The sequence below is a fragment of the Calypte anna genome, chromosome 33 (genome assembly GCF_003957555.1).
Source record: "Calypte anna isolate BGI_N300 chromosome 33, bCalAnn1_v1.p, whole genome shotgun sequence".
Lineage (NCBI taxonomy): Eukaryota > Metazoa > Chordata > Aves > Apodiformes > Trochilidae > Calypte > Calypte anna.
This window is the reverse complement of record NC_044275.1, coordinates 1,219,831-1,237,754: the sequence shown is the minus strand read 5'-3', so window position 1 is coordinate 1,237,754 and position 17,924 is coordinate 1,219,831. Positions and strand designations below refer to the sequence as shown.

The 17,924-nt window shown below is 62.7% G+C and overlaps 4 protein-coding genes and 1 long non-coding RNA gene across 5 annotated transcripts in view; all 5 read right to left on the bottom strand.

The window, feature by feature from the left end:
- The window catches only part of BAZ2A (bromodomain adjacent to zinc finger domain 2A), a 4,830-nt gene extending 4,420 nt beyond the window's left edge, over nt 1-410 (bottom strand). Inside the window, exon 1 of the mRNA XM_030468077.1 lies at nt 269-410. Coding sequence (XP_030323937.1) covers nt 269-410 — 142 coding nt within the window. The remainder of the gene's footprint in view (nt 1-268) is intronic.
- A 770-nt stretch (nt 411-1,180) lies between these two features.
- PTGES3 (prostaglandin E synthase 3) lies at nt 1,181-7,582 on the bottom strand. The gene is made up of 8 exons (XM_030468230.1): nt 7,414-7,582; nt 3,473-3,586; nt 3,234-3,303; nt 2,946-3,044; nt 2,640-2,729; nt 2,321-2,383; nt 1,981-2,005; nt 1,181-1,588 (listed from the first exon to the last, which is right to left on the bottom strand). Coding segments are annotated over exons 1-8 (483 nt in total). The 5' UTR covers nt 7,416-7,582; the 3' UTR covers nt 1,181-1,568.
- Nucleotides 3,776-4,426, bottom strand: LOC115600014. Its single transcript, XR_003988768.1, has 4 exons — nt 4,324-4,426; nt 4,162-4,188; nt 3,973-4,033; nt 3,776-3,819 (listed from the first exon to the last, which is right to left on the bottom strand). It is a non-coding gene; the product is annotated as an uncharacterized LOC115600014 (long non-coding RNA).
- Nucleotides 7,583-8,139: 557 nt separating the features above from the next.
- NACA (nascent polypeptide associated complex subunit alpha) lies at nt 8,140-14,868 on the bottom strand. The gene is made up of 8 exons (XM_030468229.1): nt 14,762-14,868; nt 14,240-14,311; nt 9,675-9,760; nt 9,480-9,557; nt 9,123-9,269; nt 8,765-8,893; nt 8,364-8,486; nt 8,140-8,268 (listed from the first exon to the last, which is right to left on the bottom strand). The coding sequence occupies exons 2-8, from the start codon at nt 14,307-14,309 to the stop codon at nt 8,254-8,256; spliced, it is 648 nt and encodes a 215-aa protein (XP_030324089.1). The 5' UTR covers nt 14,310-14,311; nt 14,762-14,868; the 3' UTR covers nt 8,140-8,253.
- Nucleotides 14,869-15,060: 192 nt separating this feature from the next.
- PRIM1 (DNA primase subunit 1) lies at nt 15,061-17,884 on the bottom strand. Its single transcript, XM_030468224.1, has 13 exons — nt 17,532-17,884; nt 17,203-17,360; nt 17,000-17,106; nt 16,835-16,908; nt 16,542-16,678; nt 16,412-16,470; nt 16,225-16,334; nt 16,035-16,126; nt 15,799-15,943; nt 15,657-15,726; nt 15,490-15,575; nt 15,313-15,411; nt 15,061-15,225 (listed from the first exon to the last, which is right to left on the bottom strand). Exons 1-13 carry the CDS (start codon nt 17,632-17,634, stop codon nt 15,206-15,208), a joined length of 1,260 nt encoding a protein of 419 aa, XP_030324084.1. The 5' UTR covers nt 17,635-17,884; the 3' UTR covers nt 15,061-15,205.
- Between the last annotated feature and the right edge of the window lie 40 nt (nt 17,885-17,924).

The window sequence follows — 17,924 nt, the reverse complement described above, 5'->3', positions numbered from 1 at the left end:
TCCGAAGGCCTCGGGGTGCAGAACCGGGGATCCCCCGCAGCGCACCCGGGACCCCCGCACCCCCCCGGTGCTCCTGGAACCCCCCCTGAACCCTGCAGCCCGTGATCCCCCCAGGGCCCCCGTTCCCCCCCATCCCCTCCCCGTGACTGCGCGACTCTGCCCGTCCCGTTCCGTTCTATCCCGTCCCGATACCGGGACCCCGGGAGAAGCCCTCCCGCTCCTCATCCGCGCAGGCCCCAAGGTGACCCCGCGGCCACCCCACACTCACGCGCCGCGGTGGCGGCTGCCGGCCCGGCCCCACGGCTGAGGAGCAGCGGCAGAAGGTCCCGGCCCGGCCCGGCCCCGCGGCACAGGAGGGGCCGAGCGGCGGCGGCAGCGGCTGCCGAGCAGCGACCCGCGAGCCCCAACATGGCGGCTCCGACTGAGGCCCGCGGCCCGCCCGCCGCACACGGACCCCCAGGGGGCGGGGACAGAGAGGGCGTCACAGGCCGCCGAGCCCGCCTATTGGTCAGAACTGCCGCGGCTCCCGCTCCCCACCTCCTCGCGATTGGGCGGTAATCCTGTCAGTTAAGAAAGCGACCAATCGATAGAGGGAGAGCAAGGAAAGGGGCGTGGCCTGGGCGAAGAGCACCGGAAGCGGCCGGGCACGCGTCCCGCGCTTGTCCTTGGTGCGGTCGCGGTGTCCGGGTCCCCCCGAACCCCCCGGTACCACCGCACCCCCCACCCTCCTCCCGCTGCCCCCGGGCCGGTGCTGACCCCCCCCGCGGCGAGAGGATGAGGACCTGGGCAGAAGGAGAGCCAGGGAGTCTTCAACAGTTTATTAGAAAGAATGTAGACATTAAAAAAATCCCCGCTGCTCTGAACAGAAATTGAGGTTTTTCAGCCCGGTTCGAAGCCGCCGCATTCCCTCCCCCTCCCCTCCCCTCCCTCCCCCCCGCAAACACCGTTTGGTCACAGACTGACAAGCAACAACGTGGAGCGTTCGCACCGGGGCGGGAGGCGTGAAGCTCGGGGGCAGGGACGGGTTGGGCCGCGGCACGACACCAAACCCGGGGGAATTTGCTTCCTTTTTCCCCAAAAAAGTCGGGCCCTGGAGCCACCCCAGCGGCACCACCACCACCACCACCACAGCCTCAGGGCGGGCGGGTCGTTCCCAATACAAACATACAATTATTTTCTTTTTTTTGGGGGAAAAAAAAAACCGGATTCTTATGGCTGGGTGTGACTGCAGGGTCCTCCGGCGGCAATGAGAGCACCGGCGACCAGGCAAGGAGGCTCCGTAAACTTTATTGCGACTGAGCTACCGGGTGCCTACACCTCCCCGGGGGGGTTGGAAGTCTGGAGAACGGTTCATGCAGAACGTTATTGCCTCTGGGGGCTGCGCCCGCCCCGCGCCGCGGCACAACAACACCTCCCGCTGGCAAAGCCGTTGGAAACGGACTGAAAATGGGCTAAAAGGGATGCGGGATCTCCCTGGAGGGCTATCAACTCAGGAACTCTTTTTTTATCGCGATTATGAAATGTGGTGATGAAGTTCTTTCCCCAAACCCTGAAGACAACGGTTTTCCTTACTCCAGATCTGGCATTTCTAAAGAGAGAGAGAGAGGGAAGAGCGTGGTGAGCACAGGGGGGTTGTGTGGTTTTGTTGTTGGAAAAGGGGACCTGGAGCCTCGTGATGTCACAAGGGAGACAGCTCTGCCCCTGATGGAGAAGGGAAATGTCTCTGACCTCCCCCTGGGAGGTTCTCACAAGGAGGAAGCTCCTCACATGGAGCCCACTGCCCCAGCACACATCCTGCTCTCAGAACCAAACTCTCTCCAGGATCAGAACTGGGCAGGTCCCACCACCACCTCGTGCCAGCGTGGAGAGGTGACACCTCACACTGCCCAGGTTTAGTGACACCAACAGGGAGGAACATCTGCCAGCTGTGCTCAAGGCTCTGGATTAGGAGCTGGGGAAAGGATGAGGAAGTCAACTTACTTTCATCATCGCTGTCTGGTGAGTCCTGGAAAAAAGAAGAAACATCAACTGGAGCAGGCTGTGCAGCTTCTCCCTCCACCCCACCAAGCTGCCACTTCCAGAGCCCAGCAGCAAGTGCTGAGGGACTTCAGGTGCCACGGGACCAGCCAGAACCCTTGGACCCACTGTAACCCACCAGCCCCGTGGGCAACAAGCAGTGTGGGCACTGCTGGCACTAACACCATTCTGTGCCATGGCTTGGTGCAGTTTAACCTTCAGCAGTGCTGAAGAGAGGCTGCACGTTTGGCTTCAGCCAGCAGTGACAAACCCTGCACGTGTTTAAGGCAAAGAAAGTACTTACATCATCTGCCCCATCTACTTCTGGCAAGTCTACATCATCATCACCACCCATGTTGTTCATCATCTATTCCAGAGAGAGGAATAATAGATGTGTTAAACAGAGAAGACACACAACCACAACTCTCTACGTCCCATACCACCATAAAAACCTAAAAACAGGTAAAAAAAAAAACCCTGGACCAACAAAGCAAAGGAGCCTGTGCCAAGACAGCAGCCAGGAGAGTGCCAAGAGGAGGGGAGGTGAGGAAGAATCTCCCTGCAGCTGCCTGTCCCTGCTTGCCCACACAGGGCCCAGAGGGAACCCAAAGCATTTCCTGTACCTCGGAAAAGCGGTCGAAGTTGGACATGTCTTCATCTGAATCGTCCTCCCAGTCTTTCCAGTTGTTGAAGTCCACACTGAGCCAGTTGAGCTGCACATCAACACCAGGAGTTATTTAAGGACAAGTGAGTACCAGGCTGTTAACTGCCCAGGAAAGGAGGTTCACAAGAACTGCCCTTCTGATCTGAAGCCTGCTAAGTGACCCATTAACTGCTACGTCATTTAAACACCACCCAAATACTGAGCAGAATTAAAGCCCCAGGGAGGTCCCGGGCAGCTCTGCCACCCCCCTTCAGCTCAGACCCACCTTCGCCCTCTCTTTCGTTAGCCGTGGCCATGCCTGACCAGATTCTCCTTTTCGTAAACAACACAAGATGGATCTGTCTGTTCTTTTATGCTTTGACTCCTGGAAAAGAGCAAAGAGCCATTAGGATAATCCACGGGAGCCTCTCCAGGAGCTGCTGGTAGCAAACTCCTGTCTCCCAACACCAGCTCGTTCTGTGTGCTGACAAACGTGGCCCAGGGGACTGGGAGCAGCTTGGGGAACAGAGGGGGGGTTTGAGGACACAGCAAGGAGAACCCAGAGGATACTCACGTTTGGATCAATGTTATTAAAAAGGTCGATTTCATTTAAATGTTTAAAATTATCACTTCCTCCAAGACAACTGTGGAGAAAAAAAAAAAAAAGTTTGTGTTTAGCAGAAAAGGTCTGAAAAGAACAAACACCTTGATTAACAGAACTTGATGTTTTTAACTGGCCACATCACTGCAGCCTTTGGGGGGGTTCCCTCCCCACCCTTTCCCCCACCCTTCCCCGGGGACCCAGGGGCTCACCTGAAGGTAAGTTTGGATTTTTCAAAATTTACATTAACATCTTTACTGTCCTCCACACAGAACTCGATGAAGACGTAGTCCCTCCGGTCGTACCACTTGGCGGAGGCGGGCTGCCTGCAGACACACACCCAAGGCACTGTCACAGCTCTGAACCTCCCCTCAGGTCCTGAAAACCACCTAAAAACTCTCCTTCCACGCTGCCAGCTCACACAGGCTTCCCTCACGCTTCCCCTGACACCCAGCTTGAGCACTTGGATTTGTTTTATTGCTTTTAGAGAAGTTCAACTGGAAGACTTCCCCCTGTTCTCCAAAGCTGCGTTACCAGCGTTCAGGTAATCTTTAAAAGGCTGAGACAAGTTGTGAACAACCAAGAAACACAAAAGCTGCCACATTCACCCCTGTCCTGCTGCCTTTCCAGCCACAGCCACCCTGGGACACCAAAAACACCTGCAGGGCACTCAACCCACTCGTGTGTTTCCAGTTCTGTGGTGAGAACCCACCTGCAAGGCTCCAGCGTGGCCACTGCTGGCAGGAGCTCAGCACAGACCCAGCTCCCAACACCTCCAGTTGCTCCCTAGCTCCTCCAGTTGCTCCCCAGCTCCCAACACCTCCAGTTGCTCCCCAGCTCCCACCATCTCCAGTTGCTCCCCAGCTCCCAACACCTCCAGTTGCTCCCCAGCTCCCAACACCTCCAGTTGCTCCCCAGCTCCCAACACCTCCAGTTGCTCTCCAGCTCCCAGCACCTCCAGTTCTCTCCCAGCTCCCAACACCTCCAGTTGCTCCCCAGCTCCCAGCACCTCCAGTTGCTCTCCAGCTCCCAGCACCTCCAGTTCTCTCCCAGCTCCCAGCACCTCCAGTTGCTCTCCCAGCAATCCCGTGGCCGTGTGTCTACATTCCAGGAGGGAGCCAAGAGCCGCCCAGAGCCGGGGCCGTTGCCAAGGCACGGGACACCCGGGGGCTCCTGGTGCTCTCCCAGGTGCCAGATCAATACCAGAATGACCAGGGCTGAGGTTCTGTGCCCTGAGTGTCACTCCCTGGGATGCTTCTTGCTATTTGCTGTGTGGGAGTGGCCCCTCCTTTCCCCTCACAGGGGGTGTTTGCTCTGTACCCCATTCCCCAGCAGCACAACCCATCGTGAGAGCTGTTGCTGTTGCACTGTGGTTACTGAGGTGACCAGAACAAGTTCTGACTCACCTGAACCAACTGATTCAATTCTTGACACAAACTGAACCTACTCAGGTCAAGTACAACAACCACACAGCAGCAATTTCCTTACCACGGGGTTTTTAATTCCTTCTTGGATGCAAGTTTCCTCTTTAGCAGGGAATGCAAGATTCCCAGAGGGAAAAAAACAACACCAAAACAAACCAAAAAGATGAGGAATGAGCTGCTGCACTCCTGGGCTCAGCACAGGACAAGATCCCAGCAAGAGGACTCAGAACATCCCTCAAAAGCTCCCTCACCAGAACAGCAACTGCTGTGTCCCTGCCTGGGGGTGCAGGGGCTCCTGCTCAGCAGCACTAATGCTCCACAAACATTCCCAGTGTCAATGGAGATGTCTCCGGCCTCCCCAGGGAGCTCTGTGCATTCCTCAGTCCCACAGCTTTGGTTTGGCCCTGACCTCAGTGTCTCTGCCAAGATCTGGCATTTTGAGGCACCAAGAGCCCCTTCAGAGCACTGACAACACCCCGGCGAGCTGGCCTAGAGATGAAGGCCACTCGTGTGTGCCTGAGCTCAGAGAGGAATCAAAAACCACAGGAAATTTCCCAGGACAGAATCTTTAAGTTCCTAGCAAGCTGCCTCCCCGGATATTCAGTACTTACCACCCCAAACACCACTGCTGTAATTACAGCTGCTCTGGAACTGCCTCTGCTGCTTTATTATCTGTTTTTCCAATCTCTCCTCCTCCCAAAGGGAGGACGGAAACCTTCCCTCTGCGGCGCTTCCGCCAGGACTCGCTGTTCAGACCAGTGAGGGGGGACACGTTGGGACCCCCCCCCCATGGGGCAGAAGGAGGGGAGGGGGCTCATTTGTTCTTCTGCCAACACAGAAACCCCAACCTGGAGACAACTGCCCAGGCAGCAGCTGATGGCAGAGCCTGCACGTGCTCCCAGAGCTGCTTCCCCACACCCACACAACATCCTCTGTTCTCCCAGGCCCTGCCCTGCTCAGCACTGACACCTTCACACCAGAAATCCACCACATTCCCCCCAAAACCAGCCCCAGGGGACCTCAGTGTGTCCCCCCCCTCCCCCATGTCCTAGTGGGGTTTTTAGATTTGAGACAAGAGGTGTTGATTTACATGACAGAACCCCAAAGGAGGGGCACACAGCCCCAGGACAGCCCTGAGGGGGTGTGGGGGTGTGTGTGTCACCCACGTGTCACCCTCAGCAGGATCCTACACCCCTTCATCTTGGTGAGCAGACACAGCCACCACACGTCTGCATCTCCCTCCTTCCAATCACCACATCCAGACAACAACCTGACTGCAGAACAGGTTCTGGAAGCTTCACAGCAGCACTTTCAGGCTCAGCTTTACCCAGTGCCCCACTCAGCCTGCCCAGGGCCACTCTCCTGCTCTGGTTCCTCATCTCCACCTCAACTGCAGGTGTAGCAGAAGCTTCCCACAGGCTGCACCCAGGGCTGAGCCTCGGGTCTCACTCTGGGGACGATTCCAGGAGCCTCCAAACCTGTCCTCACTCCACAGGCTGTGCCTTTCCTTCCTCAAAAGCATCCTGACAATCCCTGCAGTCTGAGGACACTGCAGAAGTCATCTGCTGAACAACATTTTTCCCCCCAGACAGCAGAAGAAATCTGTCTTACCTTATTAACTCTACTTTCATTCATATGACCCCAAAAAGCACTTTTTTTTGTTTTTTTTAAGCTAAAAACACCCCCCAGGTTTCCACCTATGGACAGTTCTAAGGGGGATGCATCAGTGCTGCAGATGTGTTCTACAGACACTGAGTGAAAAGTGAAGCACTTGACACCATCCCTCACTTTCAGCCAGTGAGGACGAAGCAGCCCCAGAGCTTGGGGTTTCAGAACCTGCCCTCAACCAAACGCCTGGGGGGGAGGAGAGGGGCAAAGACCATGTGGTTTCCTGAGTGGTAACACACGTTTTGCTTGGAAAAAATGTTTCGGATCATCAGAACCAACCAGATCTCCTCAGCACCCGCGGCACAGCAACCTCTGACAAGTGAAAACCTGAGCCCTGAGCCTTCTGATCCAAACACGTGGAGATCCGGACCGGGGGTCCCGCTGCCCCCCCCCTCGGATGGTGTTTTTTACCCTCCAAGCCTCCCCCCCTCCCTCGCTGTGAAGTCTGCCTCCCATTTGCGTTGCTCTGGACCTCCGGTACCGCCACACGCCGGTTCTGGGTCACTGCCGCGGCCTCAATAGAATCCCGGTGACACCGGATAATTGGGGCTTCCCGCCGCGCCGCTCCGGTTCCCGCTCCAGGGCTGAACCGCAGCCGCTCCGGAGGGCGGGGGAGCGGGGCTGCACTTCCCAGGAGCTCCTGCACCCGCTCCGCGGAGGGGACGGTTGGATTCGTTACTTACCGGGAATATTCCGCCGGTTATTTTTATTTTTTTTAACCGCACAGAACCCCCCAGCAACGCTGAAAACCCCCGTACCGGGCAGCCCCGCCAACCGGCCCCGGTAGGACCTCCCTGCCGCAACCCCATTCATTCCCCACACCCCGCAGGATCCGCGCCTCCCTCACGTTAAACCGGGGCGGTACCGGCGGGTTGAGCCACCCGAGACACCGGCACGGGCCTCGCCGGGGAGAACGACCCAACTAACCCAGCCGGACCAAGGTCACCAGGCGGCCCGGTGCCTCCGGGACCCCGCTCCTCCCCTCCCCTCACGCCGCCTCCCGCCGCCCGTCCCTGCCCAGGCCGCGCGCGCCCCCGCCGCTCCCCATCCCCGGGCCTCACATGGCGAACAGCGACGGCGGCTCCGGCTGGCGTTGGTAGGGACGGGTCCCGGCTGCGGGCGGGCGGCTCGGGCAGGGTCTGGCGGCTCGGGCAGGGCCGTAGGGGCGGGCAGGGCCGTAGGGGCGGGCAGGGCCGTAGCTCCGGTAGCAGCGGCGGCTCGGGGCGGCCTCGCTCCCACAATGCCCCGCGCGCGGCGCCCAGCGCTGGTGACGCAGCAGAATACCCGCCGCGCGCCGCCCGCCGCTCCGTTCCGCGCCTGCGCGACCCCGCCCCTGCCCCGCGCGCGCCCGCTCCCTCCTCCCTTCTAGCAGCTTCTGGCCGCGCAGGCGCCTTGAGGATGCCCGTTGCCATGGTGACCGGGCCGGGCCTGGGCCCAACCACTCGTTTAAAGAAAAACCCAAAAAAACCCAAAAAACCCCAATAAAAACGGGGAGGGGGCACCAGCGGGATCGGGCCCCGGTTCGAAGGTTTTCTGAAAACCCACGGGCGCTCCCCGCAGCTCTCCCATTGTCTCCGTCACTGTGCCCAATGCTGTACCGGCCTCCGGCGCAGCCTCCCCGGGTTGGGCTCCGCGGGGCACGGCCCAGGGTGGGCAGCCAAGCCGGCCACGGGCACAGGAAGGAAAGGAGCCGGAACGGGACAGGGATCTCCCCCCGGAGGAAGGCTCCACCCGGGGGCCGCATCTGCCTGTGAAGGGGAGGGTGGTGGAGCCAAAACACAGCAGTGTTTCACCAACAATAAGCCACAACTTTTATTAATTGATAGAAATAGTACAAATTTTAAATTTAGTTGCATTTTACTCTTCTCTGAAACACCAAAAACAGCTCCTCCCTCTGGCGGCTACATCGTCAACTCCTGCAGAGAGAGGAAAGGTGTGAGGACCCACGGCCACGGCACAGCAGCAGGATGTACCCCACTCACCCCCCGTGGGCAGTCACACCCACACTCACCATTATGGCGTTTACAATGTCGTTACTGTTGTTCTTCAGGGCACGGACAGCCTTTGCTCGTGACACGTTGGCCTGGGACATCACCAGCTCGATGTCTTTGACCTCAACGCCGGTTTCGTCAACCTGGAGGAAACAGAACCTGGGATTCATCCCAGCCCCGTGTATGGATTGATGGGATTGTCTGCAGCAGGGTGGCAGATGGAAGCGGGGAGGCAAGACGAGGCACTGCCCATCCCTGGGGACAGTCCCTTCCCAAGAGCAGGACAGGGTCCCCAGAGGAAGGTCCCTACACTCTTCCCCTGTGCCATCACGGCAAAGATTTGGGTGAGGGAAAAGGAAACCCCGGGGATTGACACCAGACTGGAGCAGAGCACGCGGCCATGGGGCCTGAGTGGCAGTACCTCCTCTTCCTCACTCTCCTCCTGCACGGTGGGGGTCTGTGTGTTCTCCTGGATGTTTGACACAGCTTCTCCCTGCACCTTGAACTTCTCAGCAGCTGCCAGCTGAGCCTGCTGTGACAGGTCTTCAATCTGGAAAAGGAAAAAAGGGGTGAGTGAGGCCAGCCCTGCGCAGAGCTGGATGTTGGCTCATCCAACGGTGCTGCCACACACCCCTGCTGGGAAGCTGACCCTCGGGGGGGACACACATGGCAGCTGGGATCCCCTGGTGTGCTGGGGGCACAGAGGAACCCCAGCTGAGCAGCTTCCAGCCCCACTGCCATGAGCATGGATCACAGGAGCTGCTGGGCACGCTGCTCACCTTTGCTTCCCCAAAGACAATGTAGGTGTCTGACGCGGGGCTCTTGTAGACATCTGGCTTTGTGATGACAAAAAGGATGTTCTTGGATTTCCGGATGGTGACTCTGGTCACCCCTGTCACCTGGCGAAGGCCGAGTTTGGACATTGCCTGAAAACAAGGAGGAAGGGAAAGGAGTCACCAAGCCTGGGAAAAGCTGCAATCCCTCAGCTGCTCCCCAGGGACTGGCACCCGAATTCTGTGCCTGCAGTGAAGGACTCCTGGGACTTAGCCTGACACTAAGGCCCCGGTGCTTGGGGACACAGTGGCACTGTGACAGACCCTGCACACAGCCCTGGGTTGTCCACCATCCTGCCTCACCTTCCGTGCTTTCTTTTCACTCCGGCTCTGTTTTGCTTTGCTAACCGGTTCTTCATCTATTTCAGCTGCTGCTGCAAGCTGTGAGGAAAGAAAAGGAGAAAATGACAAACTGAGAGATAATCCCAAGGTGCCAGGGGACAGCACTGGCAGGAATCTCACCCTGCTGCTGCTGGGACACGCTGACACATGCCATACCTGTGCCTGCTGTGTCGTGGCCTGTGTGGAGTCCTGCTCTTCGAGCTCTGGTACGGATTCATCGCTGTCAGACTCTGTTCCGGACCCTGCAAAGACACAAATGTCACTGTCCTGCTTGGGTGGGCCCAGGGGACACTGCAGGATGACAAAACCATGCTGCATTGGTGACAACTCTGCCCCAGTCCACATGGCCGAGCTCTCTGGCACCTCCGTTGGGCAGTGGGTGGCACAGGAGCCTCTCCTGAGCACAATCACCACAGTGGGCACAGCTGCCTGGCTCTGGGACACCACTCCTGCAGCACAAGGCCTGGTGCTGACCCAGTGGGTCAGGAGCAGCCTGGTGCTTCCCCAGAACCACAGATATGCGGCACAGAAACCAGACCTGGATCACTGGGCCCTGGAGGCTGCTGCAGCTTCACTGGGGTGGGGGGGGCACAATTGGCAACTGCTGTGAGCCCCCCCTCAGGGCCTGGAGACCACCATGGAGGGGCTGCCAGCTCCCACTGTGCTGTGACCATCCCATGAACCACAGCACATGCTGAGGGCATGGAGCAGAGCCCGGTGATTCCAGCCCGGGGTGACCCAATGCCCTCCTGTGCAGCCATTACCTGGATTTGGTACCGGTTCCAGCCCAGGAAAGTGCCTCTCACCCCCAGCCACACACGGAGCCCTTGGCAGAGTGCTGCAGGCTGCCAGTGCCACCAGGGGATGCCAAGGAGCTTCCCCACAGCACGGGGACACTGCTGTGTTGTCACCACAGCTCCCTGGTGCCGGCAATGGGACCCGCAGCAGCTCCTCCCACAGTGTGAACCCAACCCAGGCAGCAGCCACAATGCCACAAACCACACCGTGCTCTGTGCCCAAGAACACACGTTAGTGACACCGAGGTGCTGGCACCAGGCCGTGCCAAGCCCCAACCCGTGGCCGTGGGGCATCTCCCTGATCCCAGCTCTCTGGCTGCTCGGGCGGGATGGGCTCTGGCACGGCTCAGGCTTGGCACTGCCACGGCCCACTGAGGGCCCCCTGGTGGGTTAGTAGCCAGTGGGCAGGCAGTGACACTCCATGCACACGGCAAACCGAGCAGGAAATACCCTTGTCATTCCTCAGGACAGGAGGCTTAGCCGGAGCAGCCGGAGCCTCGGCCGGGGCCGGGGCTGCTCGAGGGGAGAGGTCCACCAGGATGGGCTGTGCCGGCAGCTGGGCAGGAGGCAGCTCGGGGGGGATCAGGGGTGGCAGCTCATCGTCCTCCACGGCAGTGCTGACAGGGGCCGGGGCCTTGGCGGGGGGCTTGGAGGGGGGGCGAGAGGCTGGCTTGGCCGCCTTGCTGGGAGGGGGCTGCTTCTTGGCAGGGGGAGCACTGGGGGCAGGAGGGGGAGGGGGGGCACCCCCCGGGGAATCCGGCTTTGGGGGAGCAGGGGAAGCTCGACTGGCCGGTGGCTTGGGGGGGGCACCCCCCGGGGCTGGGGCAGGAGCTGCAGCAGCTGCTGGGGCTGCGGGAGGGCTCTTGGGAGCTGCTTTGGCTACAGGAGGGGTGGCTGGAGCTGGGGGGGCTGCAGGAGCTGGGGGGGCTGCAGGAGGGCTCTTGGGAGCCGCTTTGGCTACAGGAGGGGTGGCTGGAACTGGGGGGGCTGCTGGAGCTGGGGGAGCTGCAGGAGCTGGGGGGGCTGCAGGAGGACTCTTGGGAGGTGCCTTGGCTGCAGCCGGGGTGGCCAGAGCTGGTGGAGCCACCGGTGAGGCAGCACCAGGGCTGCCCTTGGATGGCTTTTTGGATGCTGGGGGGGCAGCTGCAGCGGGGGAGGACGGGGCTGAGGAGACCCCATCACGGCTCTTGGGAGCTGCTTTGGCTGCTGGGGGGGCAGCCGGGGGAGAGATGGGGCTCACAGGAGGGGATTTGGCTGCAGGAGGTGCAGCTGGAGCTGCCAGCACTGGTGTGACAGGCAGGGAACTGGCGGGGACCACCGGGGCAGCAGGTGCTGGAGCTGCCAGAGGGGAACCGGGGCTCACTGGGGCTGCACCAGGAGTTGTTGGGGCCACACTGGGAGCTGCTGGGGCTGGACTGGAAGCTGGTGCTGGCACTAGCCCTGGGGCAGCTCCTGGAGAGGCTTTGGATGGGGCAGGAGTGACGGGAGCTGCAGGTGCTGCCCGAGGGTCCGGGCTCCCGGGAGGGGTCCTGGCCATGGAGGGAGGGACCGGGCCACCTGCAGCCACAGTGGCAACAAGGGTAGCAGCCGGGGCCACTGGGGCAACAGGGACAGCAGCTGGGGCCACTGGGGAAGGGCCCATGGGACAGGTTTTGGCAAGAGGAGCAGCTGGAGGCAGTGGGGCCATGGGAGCACCGGGGGTTGGGCCCTGCGGGGCAGAACTCACAGGAGATGTCCCAGCTGGCACCGGAGGGGCCGGGGGTGACAAGGGGACCACGGGGACAGCCAGGGGAGCAGGTGGAGAGGGGGCACCAGCCAGGGCTGGGCAGTGGGGAGGAGCAGAGGGGGACAGGGGTGCTGGAGCTCGGGGAGAGGCTGAAGCAGAAGCCAGGGGGGCAGAGATTGGGCTGCCAGGAGACACCAGGACTGCTGGGGCTGGGCAGAGAGGGGCTGCGGTAGGAAGAGGGGGAGAGCCAGGACTTTGGGGACAAGACACGGCCTGAGGAGGTGCGGTGGGAGTTGGCAGGAGAGCAAGGACTGCCGCAGGGGCTGGGAGAGGGGCCAGAGGGACCTTCACCAGAGAGGGGAGAGCTGCAGGGGGGGAACCGGGGCTCATGGGGGGGGCAGGGGAGGCCACCAGCACTGGAGACACTGGGCCAGGCCCTGGAGACCCTGGAGCTGCCACACTTGGTGGGGGCTGTGGCACTGGAGGAGGAGCAGTGACCACCGGGACCTGCAGAGCTGGGGCAGGGAGCTGGGGGGGGGCAGAGAACACGGGAATGGCCGCAGCTGGGACCACAGGGGGGGACAGGGGTCCTGGGGGGCCGGAGGAGACAGGCAGGGCTGCAGCAGGGCTGGGGGGCTCTGCTGGGAGAGCCTGGCCAGCCGGGCCCAGAGCTGGGGAAGGAGCAGCAGGAAGAGCAGCTGAAGGAGAGAAACAGAGTGAAGGGATGAGAGAGAGAGCACAGGGAGGGGGGGGACATCAGCCCCCAGCACTCCCCCAGCCCTTGTGCTCAGCTCCTGGCACAGACCAGGACACTCATCCACCTCTAGAAACCAGCTCTGGATTTACAGAGCCCGGTGCCAGTGGAGCAGGATCAGTGGGTCCCCACGGTGAGATCCTGGGCACCAGAACACGGGGGGAGCTACAGCAAGGGCACAGCCAGAACCTGGCACCTTCAGGTGCCCTCAGGGACGGGACACTGAGGCACGGGGGTGGCATGGGGACAGGAGCTGCACCCCCCTGTGCCAGCTGTTAGGGTTAAAGTAATGGCAAACGGGTTAACAACACAGAACCAGCACAGAGGGGTAACCAGGGTACCTGCTGCTGGGGCAGCTCCAAAGGGAGCTGGGGCTGGACGGGCAGAACCAGAGTTGGTGAAGGCAAATCCCACCAGCTCCAGCTCTGCCAGCACACAGCAAGGGAGCCCAGAGGGGACCCAGCAGCTCCCAACCTCAGCAGTCCCGGGACACGAGGCAGGGAGGGCAGCGTCGGCAGAACCGGTGCGTCCGGCACCAGAACCAGTTGGGAGAGCAGAACCAGCCCAGCCACGCACCCGCCCTCGGGAGCTCCAGCCGGTCCCGGCACGTCCGCGGGGAGGGACAGCTCCGGACCGGCCGGTTCGCCGAGACCCAGACATGTCCAGGCCAGGCCCTGGCTCCACCACAGCCACAGTCTGTCCCCTCCACCCCACCAACAGCCCGGAGATGTTGCTAACGCCCCATTTTCTCCAATCTACCCCAAAATGCGGGTGATGGCAGATGGGCACCAGCCCGAAGCTGGGCAGCTCTGCCCCAGACCCACCCGGACCCCGCAGCTGCCCGTGTCACTCCCCAGGACCCCCAAATGCTCCCCCGGGCAGCAGCTCCTGTGCCACCCCCGCAGGAAGGGGACAGCTGTCACCTGAGACCCTGCGACGTCCCAGGAAAGAGGGGGGGGGTGACACACAACGCCGGGAAGCGGTCCCAGCGCAGGGACCCCAGACCCGATTGTAGAGAGCCCAACCGAACCGCAGCCCCGGCCGTGACACCCGGTGTGGGACCCCGCGACCCCTTCCCAAACCGGAGCAGCTCCAGAGCACAGCGGGATCGTTAACACCAGAACGTGTCCCGGTACCGGCTCAGCCGCTTTCCTCCCGATCCCAACATCTCGATCGGTACCGGGAAGACTCGGACCAAGTGCGGGGCGCGGGTGACACAACGCGGTCCCCAACGTTTTAGGACACGGGGGGGGGTCACAACCGACGCAGTTTCGGGTGGGAAACTCCCGAACAGATTTCTGTGGCCGAGGACACCCCCCCAAACACCCCCGAAACGGGGACCCCCGGCCCGCCCTGGCCCCGGAGTCCCCCGGGACGGCAGCGCTGCCCCCTCCGCAGCCACCGGGGCCGCGGGGCCGGTCCCGTTTCCCCCCCCCCCCCTCACCTGTCTCAGCCTGCGGCTGCGGCAGCTCCTGCTCGGTGGCGGGGACGGTTTCTGTCGCTTCGCCGGGCATTTCTGCGGATAGGCAGAACCCACCAGGTCCGGGCTTGCCGGGGCTCCGCACAGCCCCAAGCTCCCCCGCTGCCCACAGACACCGAACGCCCCCCGGTACCGACGGGTTCGCGCAGTCGGCTCAGCCGCCCGATCGGTACCGGACACCCCGGGCCCGGCGGCCCCGCTCTCTCCTAGGCTTCCCCCACTCACAGGGATACACCGGGGCCTCAGCCGCGCAGCTCCCCACCACCCCCCAACCCTCCCCCCGCAGCGGGCGGCCCCTTCCCGGTGGCGGGGTTGTCCCCGCCGCCCGGTCCGGTCCGGTCCGACTACGGTCCCAGCGGCGGCCCCGACCGCGCCCTCAGACCCTCCCTCCCGGCTCGCGAGCGGCGGGCAGCCCCGGCAGCGGCCCTGAGCCCCCGCTGCGGTGGATGGAGGCGGATGGAGGCGGATGGCGGCGAAAGGACTCACTGTGCGGGGAGCAGGGCCCAAGATGGCGGCGGAAAGAGACCGAGCGGCTGCGGGCGCGATTTCCGGGCAGACGAACGCTTCCGGGGCAGCGTCCCGGCAGCCGCGCTCACTCGTTCCGGGCCGGGATCCCGGGTGGGCGTGGGGACCCACGAACGAGGGGGCAGCGACCGCCGGTGGGGTGGCAGGGACCCCCGGACTGCAGGGCCGAGTCCTAGCTCTACCCGGCAGAACGGGATCCAGCCCCAGCCCCGGGACCCGACCTCCCCCCTCCTCGTCTCGTCCCGGGGCGCAGACGCGTGTGTGACAGAAACGTTTAATAGTTTGTGCAGTAAAAAAATACAAAATATGAGGAGTTGCTGTTTTGCCGCCAGGCACGGGGCTCCGCGCACCAGGAGCTCCGTGGGCAGCAGAGGTGGCGATGGCACAGCAGGGCACCTGGTGGCCTCAGAAGTCTCCTTGCAGATCTGCCAAAAGAGGAGAAAGTTCAAGTTTGACAGAAAAAGAAGAGCGGCTCCTCCGACCCGGGGTCTGCAGCCCTGCCCGCTCCTCACCGCTCCTCCGCAGCCGCTCTCCTCTCCGGCTGCGCTCCATCTCCTCCACAAACTGCTCAAAGACCCGCACGTAGGGCGCCAGGCTCGTCCTCTTGTAGTCTGGAGGATTTGGGGAGCTGAGTGGGAGTCGGAGTTGGATGCAGGGATCCCTCCCGTGCCCAGCCTGACCCCACTCACCCCGTGCCCGGCGCTTGGGCTCTGTCTCCCCGCCGTCGTCCTGCTCCGCCTCATCCCCTGCCGTGTCCAGCTCGTGGCACAGAGAGCTGTGGGAGAGGGTGGGATGTGGTGGGGGGGCTGATGGCTCCGCCGGGACCCCCAGTGCCACCAGCCCTGCTCTGACATACGTGATGGTGGGGACAGCAAAGGGGTCAAACCGGTCCAGCTTCTGCAAATCCAGTGGCACTGAAATGCGACCTGCAAGAGAGGGGTGTCACTGCCAGGCCTGCCTGGCCTGGGGGTCCCTGAGGGTGCCACCCCCAGACCCACCTGTTTTGGGGTGGACGCTGAAGGGGCTCTTCAGCAAGTGCCCAAGGCCTTTGCTGACGTTGATGTCAAGGCGGGGGAAGCAGTACTGCAGCATGACCTCCCAGTCAGCATAGCATGGCCCACTCTTCCCAGACCCCGGCCCCCTCTGTGGGCACAGAAGGGTCAGGGGGCTGCAGGGTGGGCAGGGGCCTGTCACATACCCCCCACACACCCTGGGTAGCTCCATGGCCGCTCACCCGTGTCCACTCCATCTGTCCCTTCAGCAGCTCCCAGCGCTGCACTGAGTCCCTCTTCCTGGGGAACTCACCCCGCAGCATCCCACGGTGCTGTGCTGGGTGGTCAAGGTTGACTGCAGAACAGTGCAGACCCCACATAGACCCCCCCTCTAGACCCAGCACAGGGCACGAGCAGCTCTGGGAAGGATATCCTCCGGGACAAGGGCCAGCACCTTCTCCCAGCTCTCTGGGCTGCCCAGGATGTCCTGGCCCACCAGTGCATACGCCTCAAAAAACTTCTCCACCACTGCGACCGAGCGCCTGCGGGGAGCAGGGGGAGGCTCAGCACCCCACAGGCAGCAGCACGGGGGCTGGGGAGGGGAGAGGGTCCCACCCACCTGATGAAGGGGTGGATGGGCTCAGAGATGTTCACCTTCTTCACAGTCTCTGCTCCACCCTGGGGACACAGTGGGGGTCAGCTGCAGGGGGAAAGGGGGGAGGCAGGAAGCCCAGCCCCCCTACACCCACCTTCACCAGGGTCAGGTACTCAACAGCAGCCGCCCGCAGTGCCGGGGACCACCGGCGCACCGCGTCGTCGCACACCCAGCAGTGAACACCCCTACGGCCCGAATACACCCACAGGCGATGCCTCACACCCAGGTCCTCTGCGGGGGGAACAGCCAGGGCTGCAGCAGCACCTTGGGAGCCCCCCCCCCAGCCCTGGGAGAGCGCTGTTCCCACCCATGCATTGGGGTCTGGGCTGTGGGGCACAGCGTGGTCTGGATGTGACCCCAGCACCTGCAGGTCTCCCAGAGCCTCACCCACGAGCGCACGGTCGATGACACGGACAGCGATGGTCATCAGGGTCCAGCACTTGGAGCAGATATCAGCTGAACTGGGGGGCAGAGAGGGTGGGTCAGGCTGCCACCCCGTGCCCCCCGCCCGGCCCCCCATCCCAGCTCCTGCCGGCAATGCTCCCCAGGAACCTGCAGCACGTTCGGACATCGTCGTAGTCTGTCATGTCGATGTCAAAGACCAACTCCTTCTCCTGGGGCTGGAAGGCGCCGAGATGCACCGTGTTGTGCTGGTTGGGCTGCGGGACGGGATGGGTTCAGCCCCGGTCGGGGGCTCCACGCTGCGGTGGGGCTGTCGGGGGCTCTGGGGGAGTCCGGGGGGGTGGTGGGCTTACCCGGTGGGAGTAGACTGCCCCGATGTCGATCTTATAGGGGTTGGTCTTCTGCAGCTCCCTCTCCAGCTCCTGGGGGTTGTCGAAGGACTGGAACCGTACGTACACATCATCCCGCAGCGTGAAAGAGAATTCCCGCATCTGGAAGTAGTTCTTGACCACTGCGGAGGTCGGGGAGAGACGGGATGAGACCCTGACACTGCCCCGGGGGGTGCAGACCCCTCCACGGGTCCCCACTGCACTCCCGAGCCCTCTCCTTCCCGGCATCCGCCAGACCCTACACCCGGGACCCCCCCACCTGCCCGGTACCGCATCCCCGCCGCCCCGCTCACCGCCGCCGTATCCGAGCCAGCGGCCGTAGGCGCCGTGCGGGAAGAGCCGCCGGTAGAAGACCGGGAGCAGCTCGGGCAGCGCCGACGGCTCGAACGGCACCATGGCGGGAAGAGGCGGCGGGAAGCGGCGGGGCGGGAGCCCGGGGGCCGCCGGGAGCTGTAGTCCGGGCCGGGAGCGGGGTCAGGAGCTGTTCAGGACACGAGGTGAGGCCGGGAGGGTTCCCGGGGGCGGAAGTCCCGAGATGGCAGCACAGGGATGCGGGACCCTCCCGTGCGCTGCCCGGTGCAGGATCACGATTCCCCGGTTACCGGACCCGACCCCTCCGCTGCCGGAGAGAAGCCCCGGGGCGGGCTGGGGTGGGGGGCGGCACGAGAAGGGGGGGGGACGGGCGG